A 17,153-nucleotide genomic window follows, 5' to 3' on the forward strand; every position below is an offset into this window, starting at 1 on the left:
AGTGTGCCATGCGCCCTACACTATCCCCAGTCAAAAATGAGTTGCTTGGTTCTGTGTTACTGATTACCGCCACGTAGAATCTTTTTTACGTGTTACAGGATTTTTATTTTTCGGATTCGCTTCTATACGATTGAAAAATCCCGACAAAAAATATAAATAAAAATTCTTAAGAATAATACATTCTACGAAAGAAAATGGAGGGGAACTTTAACTTTGTTATGTATGAAGCCTAATATTACTGATACGAATTATTTATACTGTATCTGTTAGGTATGTTAGTTCTTACTTAATATTAGATTACTGTCATGAATTAGTTACTGTATAATGTGTGTGCGTGTTATAATAATGAATGTTTCTATATATAAAATAAATACGAAGTCAACCCGTCTGTATAACTTGTGTACATAGACAATAATGTCATTTTAGGTATTTTAAAAATAATTACAAGTTTATTTTTATGTGCAATAGGTATCGGAAAATAATGGAATTGAATCCTATTTTTAGTTATGTAATTATTTTTGGAAATAAATATGAAATTTGTTAGAAAACAGTCCTATAGGCACCTAGATCATATGTATAATGTTCATAATATTTTCTGCCGTGGAAGTTATCTGGTATGATGGGTATGGAATTTGGTTATCTATGTGTAAATTATCTAACGTGCTTTCTTCAACATAGCATTTGTTTTAAACCCAGGAGGGGTAGGGGAGCAGCCCCCCTCTGCTCCCCCCTGGCAACGCCCTTGCTCGGCATGGTTAATTATTCTTTTTCTTCAACTAAAATCATACGCTATTATGCCGCTATGCTCACCGCGGCCGACTGCAGCGCAATAAACATCAAACGTGCAATAATATCATTATTCAATTATAGAACAGGACTTAATCGCGTATTAAGTTTAAAATAATACCATTATAACATCTTGTCAAGGACATATGGATTTTAGTTTATTATACTATAATAGTACATTACGATAAAAGTGTGAAAAATAGGGAATTCGTAAGGAGTGGTGATAAATTAAAACACGACCGAAGGCAGTGTTTTAAATCGACACGAATTGCAAATTACTTATTCGCACATGTATCGTACAATGTTTTACAGTACATATGGCGCTTTAAACTTTCGACAAAGTAGGGTAAAGTAGCACCATATGTACTGTAAAAATACATATACGATTTGTTAATTATACTGAATAAATTTAACTCGTTAATTTCCTTACATTAGTGCAATTTATTTTTATGCCAGACCTTATCATATGACTACGATATTGTATATCTCTAACTCCATCGCAATTAATATCGCAACTATATGTGCAGTCGCTATCAGATACATCGGAGCGGCCCAAGTGCTCAAAAATATCTGAACATGAACTGTAACGACTTGATAATAGTGGTTTTGTTCAGTTATTTGTGAACAAGGTTCCAAGGGCGTCGCCAAGGGGGGGGACAGATGGGGCAGCTGCCCCCCGCCCCCTAGAGAATAAAATTTCTAACTAAATGTATGTCTCTCCCCCTCCCCTTGGCCTTTATCTGATGGCGATTATATTAGCAAGTTTCGAAGCTCTATGTATATAGTATCCATTAAACAAACTACATTTAGATAGAATCTAACCCTGAATAAAGATTGTATTTTGTAGTGGTGTTTCCATTTTGTTTTATAACTTTTAGGTATTTACTATACATGAACTCTGACATAAATCGGGATAAGGAAATTTTGTACTAGCCACGTAAATATGTTGTATGACACAATGTGATTCTCTGTGATAATATAATTGATATTTATTAAAGTGACTATTATTTATTAATTCCTCACCCCCGCATTAATTTCTGACAAAACTACTGAAAAAATAATTGTTTATTAGTAAGATTACAATCTGAGGAATCATAGTATAATAAGGCAAAAAAAAAAATTGAGTTAGACCAAGATAAGTCTGCAACGATTTTGACAGCATACGCAGTGATCATGCACTATAATAAGTTAACCCTTTTCCATGCCGCACCAATCTACAAGGTTTTCCCAAAAAATTCAAATATATTCCAGTAAATCCAGCTTTGATGATTCATTTGAAGACAAGTCACATTTTCCGAAAATGCAGTCTAATTTGAATCTTAAATCGGATAGCTAAGGTTGAAATTCTATTGTCGCGTACGTGGTCGATAAATCGTACTATGCCTGGAAAAGGGTTAAAAGATTATTAAGTATTATTTTAAAAATATATTACTCAGGGTTGGCAAATACATGCGGAACATAATGTCTGACAAATAACCACCACTAACAGTAGGCAAATGTGAACCCTTATCATCGAAATTTTCAGCACATTTACGCACATTTTTGGCGTTATCTTAGTAAATTAGTATTGGACGGTCGGTTTTAACTGTTTAAATTTCATCAGCTCGTTAGCATAGACACGTAATTTTAGATGGCCCACTGAAATATGTCAGGGACTGCAAAATTTGGGGAATTTGGGTGCTAATCACTGTCACTGTTTCCCGAAATTAATCGAGCAAACGACGTGTTTTAAACAACACAAACATTTGAGAAAAAAAACGCTTACTGGCAGAAATTATCTTCCGTATATAATTGCCAACCGTGAATAATATATTTATGAAAAAATATTTTATAATTCTTGCATTTAATGTAGTGAAAAAAAAATTATTAAAAACATAAGCAAAACCAAAATATGAACTTAATTTCATTTTTTTTTTAATGGAACCGAACCGCCTTCAAAAAACCCATCTACTGAAAAGTACAATAGTTATTTACGATACAAGTGCGAAAAATAGGAAATTCGTAGCGAGTGGTGATAAATTAAAACACGACCGAAGGGAGCGTTTTAAATCGACACGAGTTGCGAATTACATATTCGCACATGTAGTCATGTATCGTACTACGTTTTACAGTATATATGACCCTTTAAATTTTCGACATAGTTACATGTGCTAATTTACGTACTAGTGCGGAAAAGTAGCACCATATGTACAACCTACTGTAAAATAATTTTTATATACCCCACCCCTATCCTTGTCCGTCGTAAAGCAATTTTCTGCCAAAAAGTAATTAATACCTAATAATAAGAAAATTAATAACCATCCTGGTAATTACTTAGTTTTTGAAGTAGGTGCCGGGTCAAACTGAGAACCTACTTTCTTTTTGAAGGCGGTTAACAAAGTGTATACCTCTTATTCGCGCACCCTATCAAATCAAAGACCAACAACAACAAAATTTGCCGATTTGATCCACATGTATGTTAAGGTACAGGTGCAATAATAGTACATCGACAAACGCCAATGAAAATAAAAAACCGGTTAAGTGCAAGTTCATTTTACTAGCGCACCGAGGGTTCCGTACAAAGGCCGCCGTAGTCGCCGTACGACGTGACAATAGCGTTCCGTTCGCTACGGAGTGTAAACGATTGGCATGTTGGCTACGCATCCTGATATTTAACTCCTCATTCCATAAATAACAATACTTTTATCTAAATTGTTAATTGAAAGTACCCTCCAGAAAAACTATGTGCCTAACTATGGTACCTAAGTTTATACTTAGTCATGTTTGTTTGAATACACATGTAAGTATTTTACTTTTCTCGTATTCAAAATGATAAGTAGAGTGTCGTTTAACTCGGGTGAAAGGCACAATTTCAGTCTCGGACTAATGGCGAAATTACCTCGACTTAAATGACTGCCTTTCATCTCTTGGTTAGCAATCTACTATTTAGGGTACCAAAGTCAAAATGGCAAAACCGGATTAGCTTAACCGATTTTTATATAAAATCTAGGCAACCATGGACTGGCCCAAATTTTTAATAAAGCAGTCTATTAAAGTTAGATTATACATAAAATAAGCTTTCATTTGATATAGCATACGATTAAATATCAAAAAAAGGAAAACAAAATACAATTTTCTGTCCGTAGTAATCATATGCAATTTACTAGGCAATCTATTTAATAAATAATAATAAATATTATAGGACATTATTACACAAATTGACTAAGTCCCACAGTAAGATCAATAAGGCTTGTGTTGAGGGTACTTAGACAACGATATATATAATATATAAATACTTATAAATCCTTAAATACATAGAAAACACCCATGACTCGGGAACAAATATCCATGCTCATCACACGAATAAATGCCCTTACCAGGATTTGAACCCGGGACCATCAGCTTCGTAGGCAGGGTCACTACCCACTAGGCCAAACCGGTCGTCAAATCGAGGAAGAATTGGTAGGAAATAATTAAAATCCCACCAAAAACATTTCATGTAAAATTGGCGGCCAAGACTCATCACTTGCTGTAAAAAAGTTATCAGAGCATCTTTTCCGGTCATTCTAACTTCCTAATTTAACTTCGGGTGTTCGTGGTAGGCCCTCAGATCTCAGGAGAAGCTAAGCCCCTAAGATTATTTGTTACCCCCAATTTGTCGATAAAATTCGTCGTACTATACGTGGTTAACGGCTCTACTATACGTAGACAAACACTTTGTATATAGGGGGTGGGAGGGTGAACGTTAAAGATTTCTTGATTTTCATGTTTTTGGATATAAATTCTGAGCTCCATTCCCAATTTCTAGGAAATCGGGAAATACTTACCCTTGATTTTGTGTTCGTGAGCACAGGTCATATAATCCGTGAGTTAGTGCCAAGTCGTCATATTTTAGAGGAATTGATAAAATCTAAGGTCCAGTAAGTTCGTGTTTTTTCAGTTCTTCTTTCACTCTTACTGAGCGTAAGCGCGAGTAAAAACATGACATCTGCGATCCCTGGCACGTCTGCCGTCTCGCTCACGCTTAGTTCTTGAGCTCTTTGGTGTTATCTGGATCTGGGACGAAGCTATGAGGGTTTGAAAATGAGACGAAGCGGTACAAGAAAAGGTATGTAGTGCCCCCGTCTTTATTTGTTCGTCTTGGTGGGGGCACTACCGTGCCCGAGATGTATGAAATGAAGACTTAAGAGTCAAACTTTTCAAGCCTAATTTATTTTAAGTTCGGACCTTTTTCGTGTCGGATATGGTTAGCTAGATATCTTATATCTTTTTTGTCATCATCAAGTGGATTTTGTTAAGAAAATAAACCAACGATTTTTACGTTTTTACTTTTTACCCATTTTTTTACCCAATTTTTTCAAATTCAGCGCGGAACACTAACTGCATATCACCATGGCAACGATACTATCAAATTTGGTTTTAAAATTATCGGTAGGTGGCGCTCTATTTCGAGTACGTGCGGCCTGTGCGCCGGTCACTTAAGTTCAAAGAAGGAAAGAAGTCTGATTCAAACACTTCTTAGCTGGAAATTCTATAAATTGTTTTTTAGGAAGCCCATTCCTGAGTTATGATACGAATTTATTATAATATATTTATTTATACATTAAGGTCCGGTTACCATTTAACTCATCAGATAACTATTCCAACGAATTAAGTTATGAGAATGACACATGGAAATCTTGATATCAATGGAATAAATACTATCCGTTTGTTTCACTGGGGACTGAAAATCGGCTCTAAAATTACTACTTACTTAAAATTACATTACAGTCTGTCAAGCCATTTCCGTCAGGAGAAAAAAAGCGGCAAATTGAAAAATTTTTGGTGCGAAGGTAAGCATGGGTGAGTATGCCCAAAAACATAACTTTGCTACATTCCTTTTAGACAGTAGTTATATACAGTTCAAGTTATGTGAAGTTGTTTTGTATAATAATTGAAATGGTTTTGAAAAACGTTCGCCAAAGAAATGCGAAATTTGTTACTTACAATTGTAAAATGTGTAAGTTTCATAAAGGATTCTTTTTTGAGCTTGAGTTTGGTCAGAGGTTGCTGCCACTAATTCACAAACACAGGAGTCAAATTGTGCCATGTACTCAAATATTTTTGAGATTAAATGAAGGTATTACTAAAAAACAAGCTGAATCAACGTATTACATAATTATTGGATCGCTACACCACGGCTAGCAAGCTGCAGAAGTCCGCAGTAGAGAAAAGGAACCGTTTGAAAGGTACATACAATTGGTGATCTAAAGGTGACTCACAAAAAGGAACAGATATAAGACCATTAAAACTTGATTAAAACCAACATTTGTAGCCACAAATGCAAGAGCCCTTTGCGGTTTCAAAAACAGGATTTCGGGTACTGCGGATAGCAAATCATAATATTTTATCGGTTTTTATAAATGACGCTAAGGTAAATTGTAAATTTGAGACTGCAGTCCCCACTTCAGGAGTTATAAATAAGGCACAAAACACTACAGATCAGTCTCTCAAGATACCCATCTAAAGCTTCTATGACTTCAAAGTTTGAGTAATGTTTTGGCCCACTTAGCCACGTTTTCAGATTTGGAAGCAGGTGCAAGTTAATTTCCATTTATACGGAAATCATAACAGATTTTCTTTGGATCGCTATTGTTGACCGAAGCGTTAACGAAGGTGTCCGTTTTAACTTGGGCATTGCTTTCTTTCTTGCTTGCTTGTGCTTGGGCTTTCGTATGTCCCGATGTTCTCCTCTACAGGTCGCAATTCTTAACCGATTCTCGTGAAATTTTGGAACCATGATTTTTCTCGATCCAGTTTTTGCAATTTATTCAAAATGCGGAAATTGGCGGAAATAAGTAATTTAATAGGCGCCAATGGCGTCTATGGCGCTTCAAACCAATGTGAGTTCACCGTGATAACGACTCAACGAACTAAGTATTTTTCACTTTAACATTTTCTAAGCTTAACGCGAGGTCTAGAGCTCACTGAGCCACTAGTATGTTATTATTTTTGGGATAATAACTTAATATTGCTGATTTCCGCGGTTTTTTTTTGTTAGCCTACTAATAAATGTATAATTGTTGGTGCAATAAACAATATTTACTAACTTAGGGTGTCCCACTGCTGGGCAAAGACCTCCCCTCGTTTTCTCCACTCGACCCTGTTGTCGGTATTTTCCCACCATTTTGGATAGAATGCGTCCAAGTCGTCCATCTCCTTTTCGGTCTGCCTGTACCCCGTCCCCCCGTCCCCGTTTCGTGGATCCCAGTAACCATTTTGGCCCACCTTTCCGGGTGCATACGGCAGACATGTCCAGCCCAGTCCCACTTGAGCTTGACGGTCTTGACGCCTACATCTACAACTCGAGTTCTGGGGCGTAGTTCCGTGTTTCTGATTCGATCAGTTCTACGAACACCTAATATACTACGCTCCATGGCTCGCTGGCAAACCTTGAGTTTCGACTTTAGAGCCTCAGTTAATGACCAAGTTTGAGTACCGTAGGTTAGGATAGGCAGGATGCACATGTTGAGGAGTTTGCGCTTCAGACACAAAGGAAGGTCGCCCTTCATTAGAGCTTTCATGGACCAGAAGCTCTTCCAGGCGTTCTTGATACTTCTATCTATCGATTTCTATGGACTGCCTGTTCTCGAAGGATGTTATCTGGCCCAAGTAAGTATACATCGACATATTGTATATCCTGCCCACGTACCACTTACCTTTGTTTAGATTGATTGGTCATCAACTGAGTTTACGCTCATTCATTGTAAGTCCAACCTCAAGGCTCGCTGCGCTGAGATCTTGCAGCATTTGTTGCAGATGTGATGAGTTGATGATGTATGAGAAAAGAGGACTATGTCGTCAGCAAAGCTCAGGTTTTTTAACCCCCTGCGGCCAACTCCAATACCCATCGTCTCCCATGAGACCGCCAGCTTTTGAAATATTTTTTGAAGACAACTGGTGAACAATTTCGGAGATAATTGAATACGGGGCCGGGTGCGTGCAATTTAATACTAGCTGTACTGTTCTTCTAAATACTGTTGAGTATACCCTGATTCTGCATAGCGGATAATATAGCGGAGTGTTTGACGCTGTCGAATGCTTTGCTATAATCAACAAAAGCAAGATATAGAGATTATAGAGGGACCTTCAACTCGTTGGACTTTTCTATTATTTGATTTAGAGTGTGCCGGTGGTCAGTGGTGGCAAAACTGGGTCGAAACCCGGCCTGTTTGGGTGGCTGGTGTTTGTCCAGCAGTGGGGCAATTCTATTATCTATGATTTTAATAAACAATTAATATAAATGGGATATTAGGCTAACAGGCCTATAGTTATTTATGTCGGACTTTTTTCCTTTTTTATGCAGAAGTGCGGGTTTTCGGCGGATTAGCAAAGTAATATTTATTGTTTTAATTAAGAACTTAATATTGCCTACAAAGGCTTAACGTAAAAGCCAAAAGATTTTAGAAACAAAATCAAGAGAAATCAAAACTACCGGTACGTAAAAAAAGGTGACGCAAGTACTACACCCAGAAAAAGAGACTATTCTGGCAATCAAAATTTGTCAGTAAAGTAGAAGAAAAAAAACTATTTTATTTGAAATAAGACAGTCCCTGGTCAAACTATAGTTTAAAAATAGGACCCTTAAGAAATCTCATGTTAAACTAGTCATGTTAGAATATTTTTTTGACATAGGATGAGCAGACTTCGTGAAATATTATATTTTTATATACAGAATATTTAGTTACTTTAAGAAAATGTCAGTACTATAGCCGTCTTAAATAAACATTCAAAAATTCATTTTTTTCTTGGCGTAGGCACGACAGCATCTTTGTTATTTTTTTCAAATATTGTTTAAGCTCGCCGCGGCGCAGTGCTCTGTTTCATTCAGCGGACGAATTCAAGCCAAGCGGAGCAGCTGTTTATCGCGTCGTCGCCATTGTTGTTTGCTCTCTCGTTCTCGCGTTCCCTTCCAGTCTCGCTCGATTCTCGTGGCGCGTGGACGTTTGCGTTGCGCCAGGAAATACATCACGGTTTCCTTCTTTGTCCAGAAATTGTAATCTGGAAACTAAGGAGCAAGCTTGTGCTTGCGTACACGTTTGAAAACTTACCGTTGCGTGTGTGAAATAACTGGTGAAATCTGCTGGTGTATCCCGTCGTGTGTGTGCGTTCAGTGATTCCCGCATAGTCGTTCGAGCATGAATAATAAAGAAGCAGCCGGTGATCTCGTCGCGTGGATCTCGGGTGCGAGCTGGTGACCGGAGCGGAGTGCGGGTGTCGTGGGGTCCCTGTGATGAGTCTGCGGTGACGGCTCGCCGCGGAGCGGTTGGATGGCGGCAGTGACCGGCCCCGCGCGGCACTCTCGCGTGTCAATGAGTGTGTCAATGTCGCTGATGCAGGGCGGAACGCCGACCGCGTCGCAGGGCGCCATCCTGGCGGCGGCGGCGCCCTACTACCAGACGCCGGCCATCCCCTCGGATGTTCAGCCCGACCGGCCGATCGGCTACGGCGCCTTCGGTGTCGTATGGTGAGTCACGTCACATCCTACCTTGTTATCTAAATCCTAGAGTCTACTTTGTTAATTCCCGTAACCAAAATGCGCGAGTTCCCTTTGACAAACGTGTTAATTTGATTTGCTCTTGAAAAGTTTCGCGTGGTATTTTTTTAGGCCTACGTTTGTTTTTGTATTAAATTTCGTCAAAGAGGCACATAGGGTATGATAATATTTGCTATATAGGGTAGGGTACACTTAGGAACTGATGAGTTCTATTGTATGAAAAGTATCATCAGCATACACTTAACAATACAAATTTACATTACTTACCTTTTTTATTTGAATATTAAATAAAAGTAATGTGTATGTTGCATATACCAAGGATAAATTTGAATGTTTGAGGGTATGTACCTACTTTGATAATATTATTAATAGGTATTGCATGTTTAATTGTTTGTATTCTCCTGTAAGTACCACAACTTATTTAAAATATTTGTCTGTATATAATTGGCCTGGCCGGTATATCTGTGTTTAATTGCAGTTGCTCCTTTTTCTACCTTTTATGAGAAAAAACCAGCCAGTAAAAAAAAAAAGCTATTCACATAATCTTAAATATATGCAGTATAAGCATAGGTATCCAAAAGTTGACAAATTGAGACATCCCTACATTTAATTGGCCACATATTCTAATTTGTGTCTCAAATTCGAAACAATAGGTTTTTATTCTTACCCGGGGCATTAGAGGGCCTAGTTAACAATGTCCAAGTAAGTCCTGAATAAGCTGCTTGCCACTTATCTGTAAAGTAATTGTTGACATTTCACAATCTTCAAATAAACTTAACTGGTACATAATGTGCTAAGTTTTACAGGAAGTTTTATCTGGAAGTTAATTTATTTGTTAATTAGCTATCCAATACCTTACTCAGACTTTGTGAAACAGAGAAATTTGCTTAACCGACCAATCAAAACTTGAACAGGCAAATGCAATTTTGGTATGTCAAAATAAAGATTCAAATGGAAGACCTTTTTATAACCCTCTGGGCGGCTAGAGGTTAGAAGATTTATCATAAAAGCTGCTATTATTTTTAAATTGGTTATAATGCCTGTCTACTTTATTTACCTACATAAACCTTGGAGTGGAAGGCCGTTGACTCCTGACCGATTATGTCATTTAAATTTCAAATTTGATTAATTGAAATAAAATCAAAATTCAAATAATTGAAAAACTACATATGTCACTTGAAGAGATATAGGTATGATAACACTTTCATATAAGTAATTCAGTCATTATTCTCCAGATTTGTGATTTCAAAGCATATTATAAATGTATGCCCTGTTCTCACATAGATATACATATTAAATACTATTTTTTGTTTTTAGAGTGGTTACAAATTAAATTTCAGCTTGTTATAACTGCTTTATTTATTTAACAACATTTTTCACTGTATAGCAGAATGTGTCCAAGAAACTGATCTCTGGGTCAGCAGCGCGCATATAACACGCCTGTAGTTCTAGGCGTCCATAGGCTACGGCAACTGCTTACCATTAGGAGCCGTATAAGCATACGGCTTTGCTAGTGCTATTGACGTGGTATATAAAAACATGCCTACATTGAAAACGCTCTGATATTATACCCACAGAATAACTGCCATTTTAACTGTACCTACTGTGGCTTCTTTTTAATGTCTACAATAATTCATCTGTCCTACTAAATTCAATAGCCTAGTGCATCTAATGGCGACCGTAACCAGGACATCAGAAGGCCCCGACAACAGACAAGCAGCCCATTATAATACCAAAGCCACAATTATAATAACTGATCATACGTATACCTTATTGCAACTTCATAAGATCTATAAATGTCATTGCTGTTAACGTCGCTCACGGGACCACCACTCATTGTCGCGCTCACAATAACCCGACGAAAGCGCATTCGACACATTTCAACTCGATTAGTAAATTACCTATTCATGATGTTGATCGATCTGAGCACTGAGCTGACAAGATTGCAAATGTCCACCTAGCCACTTTAAAATTTGGGGGCAGGTGGAAGTCGAGGGCCAAGTCTGGTGAATATAGGGAATAGGGTAAACATTTAAAAGACGTTAGGCAACGGCAAATAATAACCCGACGAAACCGCATACACGTTAGTAAATTATTCCTATTCATAATGTTGAAATTAGCACTTTCGAACGTTGACAAGGTTGCAAATATCTCGTGCGCCAAATCTACAGGGAAACAAAAGACAAAGGATGTATGAAGTTCTATAGTTCTTAATGCATTTGTCTTTTGTAAGCAGAAACGTGCACGGACAGTGGTCATTGTCTTTTCGTCCGCTTTGTTAGCTGGACGAATATTTTATAGATAGGTACAATCAGCAGCGTATCAGAATATGCGTCAAAAGTCATTCTCTGATAGCTTAACAAAAAGAGATATGTCTCTGTAACAATTAAACGGTTGCAGATACTTTTGAACGCCGACTGACACGATACCTATATGGATATCTTTATTTGGAAAAGTATTCGAGGGTGGTAGATATTTTTGGCGCGTTGTTTCATGCGGTACTGTTGACTTGACTGTAAGTACGTTACCTACCTATATGTGCCTTTGAATCCCAACCCAATCAGGGCTAACGCGTTTAATTTCGCCGCTAGGGCGCTGAGAGCTGTTTTTCTGGACCACCATCTACGGTGGCGCCAACTGGTGAGCACAAAAACGGTAGCCCTCAATACCTTGCAAAATTGACCTAATTATTCGTGTTGCTCTTTGTAATAAAATATCTATTCTATACCTTATAATATTATTATTATGCCTTTGAATACTTAATTGCCATTTTAAGACCACACAGAGAGAATTCACAGTCACACGTCACACCAGATGCGTAAGCAAGCATAGCGGTCGGACCCTGACAGCACTGGGTAGAAAACGTGAAATCGATATGCTATCTATGGATTAAGTACCTACTTAACATTCTTAGTGAAGTTGGGTTCTAGGCTAGGAAGTACCATTCCTAGAAGTTCATACGTCACTAAATTATGTCGCGTCCTTAATGATAGAATATGCCTAATAAGGAATAATAATATATGTGGTTGTGCTGAATGAACCCTAATTACCCCAAGTCAACCTTGCTCTGCAAACATGGTGAAACCCTGCAGTCCAGCACTAAGGATTAAATAATGATAATAATGATGTTTAAACTTTTAGGTTGTTTGCTTGTTAGGTTCTACTACAGCCAATTACATATATCAATCTCGTCTTCATGACGGAATTGTGGGCATTGTTAGCCCGTTGGCCGTCCGCTGTACAAGTTTACAACGTCTGAACACGAGTTGCTCGTTAAGACGTAAGAAAAATCGTGGTCGCGTTTTAACATCTCTTTTATTTCGCTGGGAACAAGCGATCTCGTTTATTGCTAAAATGAATGGTTTTCGGTAGAGCGTTGGCGTCACTATCGGTGAACAAAATCGTGGTTTAATATTTTTTGCCCGCTGTTTCTCCATTTCGCATTCCAGGACATAAAAGAGCATCTTAACGATCCATCATTTTGAGCTCTTCCAAAAACACTGGTTTTTAAAACTTCACGACAACGTAAAAGTTGTCTACACGTGTCCAAAACTTACTTTCGTCGCGATAGAAACGTGCACTACGCTTGTAATCTGCAATTGCCTTTGTAAACACGTGGTGTTTGCATCGGGCGTTGACGTGTATTTGATCTAGCGTGAACGACATAAGAGCGGTTTTCAATATTCATGTTTCCCGCAATCGAGTGCACATTGCGCGTACCTAGCGACCGCGGCTGCCTTCAATAGACTCTCCACTTTATTCCTCCACATTAAGTTTCTATTTTATACGCCACTACTTCTGTTATCAAGATTAATGCAACGCCTGCGTGTTCACGGCCCATTCGATATTGGACTTTACTGCGTCGTGTTGGAGTTTATAGCATATAGCGAGAAGTAGTTTGTAGCTGAAGCAGTGCAGCGGGGGTTGTTAGGTGGGTATGGGTGGGTGCTTTGTGTTGAGTCGTCGTGCGTAGGTAGGGCTCCGATGGCGCTTGGCGCGTCGATTGTGTGTGAACGACCGCGACGAGGGGAGCGCGCCTGATTATACCGAGCGATCGGCCGAGGGCCCTAAACCAGACCCGGAGACCGCGCTCCCGTCCGTTGAATGCAAATTAGGGCTTCTTTTAACATTAACATTTTAGTTATACCTATTCTGTCTTTTAGTTAATTTATTCGAACACGGCTTTGTATTTGTGTGTTTCGACAAAAAGAATGGAGGATCATTTGGGTCGTGCACAATATGGTTGCTCCCTCGTGTTCATCTTCGCTTGTAATGACTAGGTTTCGTAATTTCTTGCCAGTGACCGCCACTGCAATCGTGTTACGCGGTTACGTAGGAAGTCAAGGCCATAATTAAACACCAAAACGTCTAGCTTTGTCTAAAATCGTGATAAAATCTGAGGCGAGGTAGGGAGACGTTTCGTTATACAAAAACTTGAATAAATAAAAACTCCACTATAGTAGTACTTACCATTCATATCATTCTAAAATGCGAAGTTTATTTTGAAAACATCAGAAAATCTATAAAAAATATGAATTACCTGTGGTCGGGTGGCGTTTGGGAATCGATCATCCTGCCCTGCGTAGGTGTTATTGATTGAACTAAAGCAGCTAATGCTCCCGGCGTGAACAAGACCTATAGCTGCTTTGAATGTACAAAAAGGTCAGGACTGGTTTTATGTCGCTTTTTAGGGCAGCCGTGCGTAACCAAACGAAGATCGGTGACTTTTTAGCTTATTTAGATCGATTCTCCAAAGCTTATGTGAATGAAATAAACTTTTTGATAATTTAGTCCTATAAAGGCGCCGCTTTTGGCAGACGTAAATATACTTTCTGTCATTCTCATTATTCGATCATTTAACAACATTTATTCAGTCTATGTTTTTTTTAAATTAAATAGCAGAAATTAATCTAGCATTGCTTGATTTATACCAAATTTGATCATATAGAAAAAGTCTTTTTCTATCATTTGCCGTAAACCGCACTTTTTTGTCAAGTACAAAGGCCGCTATATATGTATCAGTGACCTGCCTTTAATTTTATGGTAGTGCTTCAGACGATCTAGATCTACATTTGAACCACGAAGCGGAACGTCATCGCGATAGTTATAGCTGCTAGAAAGAGTACCAGTAAAAGGGGACATAAATATAACAAAAAAAAAAACACAGTGCCGTAATCATGGAAATCGTAACAGTGCAGAGAAGTTTAAAATAAGTAGAGGAAAAATTCGCTAGCCGCCGCGCTCCAGGTATCAAACTAAAATAGCTAACCTCGTAAGTTTCCTAATGGGGCTCCGTTTATTAGTTATGTTTTCCCAAATCCCATAACTAATAATACCTTCTTGCCAACTTTAAACTTGCAGAAACTGGGTTTCGACAAAAGTTTCCATTTACAAATAGCCGGTCGCCCACAACCGCCCGATCAATCAGCCCTCTGGGTAATTAATTTAGTTAGAAGACCTAGTGCTGGGTGCGGTATTTAGATTTTAAAAATATGTTCTTGATCTGATGTGACATTACTCTCAGTGTATTGAGCTCGATGCGAGATGCAATATCAAATGGATAACAGATTTAAAAAATCTGAATGCGGCTCCGGGACTTCTGTTTGATCCGGGCACCGTGCGCACGAGATGATGGGGCCCTAATGAGATTAGCAAGAATTTTATTATGGAGCTCGCTAATGTAGTGCAAATGCAGACTCCGTCCCAGAGCGACATTGCCTGTATAATATGTTCCAATTGTCTAAGTTCATTTAGTTAGTAAATAAATACCTATCAGCGGGACATATCTGTTTGATCCGGGCCCACTCAAGATGATAGGGCGTGATGAGATTAGCAAATAGGGTTTTTATAATGGAGTACGCTTATATATAGGTATTCATGCTTATTGGTGACTGAATCTAACCCTTCTAAAAGCGACGTTGCCTGCGTAATATGTCAACATGTAAGTAAGTAAATATTACTTATTGCACCAATAAAATACATATTACATGTAAAACTGCTAAGAAATTTTAAAGGAAAACAGAACTCTGTAATAACAGACGGTTCTATCGCTAAAAAGCTGTCTCTTCTAGACAACTTTTGGGCAGCGGGAAATGTAGAACTCATACAAAAGTTAACAGGAGTTAAATATGAAGAATAATAAACACAAACACATATACCTATATATATAAGTCTTGTATTAATTCAAAACCTAATATACAATGTTCTAAATGACTAGCTTCTAGATTTTTAATACTCGCCGGGAAATATTTGTTAGATTGGTGCGCGCGAACGTGCTGATAATGATGAGATTAGCGAAGAGAAAAGTGCTATTCAGAATTTTATTATTGAGTTTGCCTCGATAAGCCTAAATCCTCGTTACCCTAAAAAACCTCTCAAGTCGAAACTCCATAAGACTCGTACGGATTTTTAGCGTTTCTTTTAAGATTTGTGATTTGGAGGTATAAAAAAAAGATATCTTAGGCCTTTTAAATATAGGCCTGTTCACCCGATGAAACTACAAGCTCAGGTAAGAAAAGAGCCTTCAAAAAGTATCACGGTTAAAGAAGGACCCGAATTGTGCTTCTTCGCTTACGATAAGGGGGCTGCCCGATTAAAGATAAACGGACAAGATTCGGTTTCTATAGAGCCTATAGACGCATTTTCAAGGCAGTCTTAAGATTTTACGCTCTTATTTTAAAATAACATTTTTAACGGCGGGTTCGTCTGACTCTTATAACGTTGACCACTAATGTATAAATTGTTGGTGCAATAAAGAATATTTACTTACTTACCACTGACAGAAAGGCTTAAAAGTGATAAGGCCCTCATGAAGTTTAATCGACGATTTGATCGCAATAGCAGAACCGTTACATCAGAGTAGTGTAAGGTATAGTTGCACTAATCATAACCAATGGACTGATAAACCTCGTACAGCAGAGAACTAAAAAAACTACAATTTAGCGAACTGATCCTAAAGCAACTCGTTGCCTACTTATAGAAACCCTTTTCCCAGTAGCTTTACCTACGTTTCAATTATTATCAGCTAGAACAAAACGGGCTCTGAAATTTGTCCAACTGAGATGCCTATTTCGGAGGTAATTTAGTTCGGTATTGAGAAAGGCCTATAGGCTGCGACGTACCACGTACCTACCGTTTAATCCTACACAAGAACTGATAGGTCCACTGACAAGATTAAAGGACTGAGGGACAAGCTGACTTTGTTCGAGATAACTATAAGAATCACCCGTAAACATGTATGTGGGTACGTGTTTGATATAATGTTCTGTTTTTAGCTAAGGAATCATGTGTTCTACAGGCTTTTATCAGGTAAATAAAATATATTTTTTAAGAAAAAAAAACCGACTTCAATGAGGGAGACCGGTGAAAGAAAGATTATAGTTGATTTTGGATTTCATACAATGAAATTAAAAAGACAGCGTCCTACGCCTAATTATGTAGAAAAGGAGGCAAAAGGAGGTTTGTCACTGCACCCACCTTGACATATTTCAGATTTGCTGGTTGACTGGTAAAATACCCGCAATAGGGTATTCGACTGTATTTAAAATAAATTATTTCACACCATGCATGAAATAATAATAAAAATGGCTATAAGTTTGCTTAAAAGAGTTGAGAAGTACCCTCAATTCCTCATGGAATCCATCATCAGATCACTATATATATGCCTTTAACATTTGAGGAGTTCCCTCGGTTCCATCATCAGAACTAAGTTTTGACAAAAATCGGTTCAGAAATGACGTAGTTATGAAGTAACAAACATAAAAAGAAACGTACCATCCGAATTGATAACCTCCTCCTTTTGAAATCTTGATGTCGGTTAAAAAGGAATAGAAGCCTTCAAAACGAGAAAGTT

The 17,153-nt window shown here is 38.0% G+C and overlaps 1 protein-coding gene across 3 annotated transcripts in view; it reads left to right on the top strand.

Annotated features, from left to right (window-relative positions):
• Positions 1–8,467: 8,467 nt before the first annotated feature.
• Positions 8,468–17,153, top strand: part of LOC133521576 (serine/threonine-protein kinase NLK) — a 144,010-nt gene continuing 135,324 nt past the window's right edge. The window contains exon 1 of one of the 3 annotated variants that reach the window (XM_061856611.1): positions 8,468–9,271. In XM_061856611.1, coding sequence (XP_061712595.1) covers positions 9,075–9,271 — 197 coding nt within the window. In that variant the 5' untranslated portion in view covers positions 8,468–9,074. The remainder of the gene's footprint in view (positions 9,272–17,153) is intronic. The other 2 variants (XM_061856610.1, XR_009799916.1) reach the window with 2 other exon arrangements.

The sequence above is a fragment of the Cydia pomonella genome, chromosome 9 (assembly GCF_033807575.1).
Source record: "Cydia pomonella isolate Wapato2018A chromosome 9, ilCydPomo1, whole genome shotgun sequence".
Classification (NCBI taxonomy): Eukaryota; Metazoa; Arthropoda; class Insecta; order Lepidoptera; family Tortricidae; genus Cydia; species Cydia pomonella.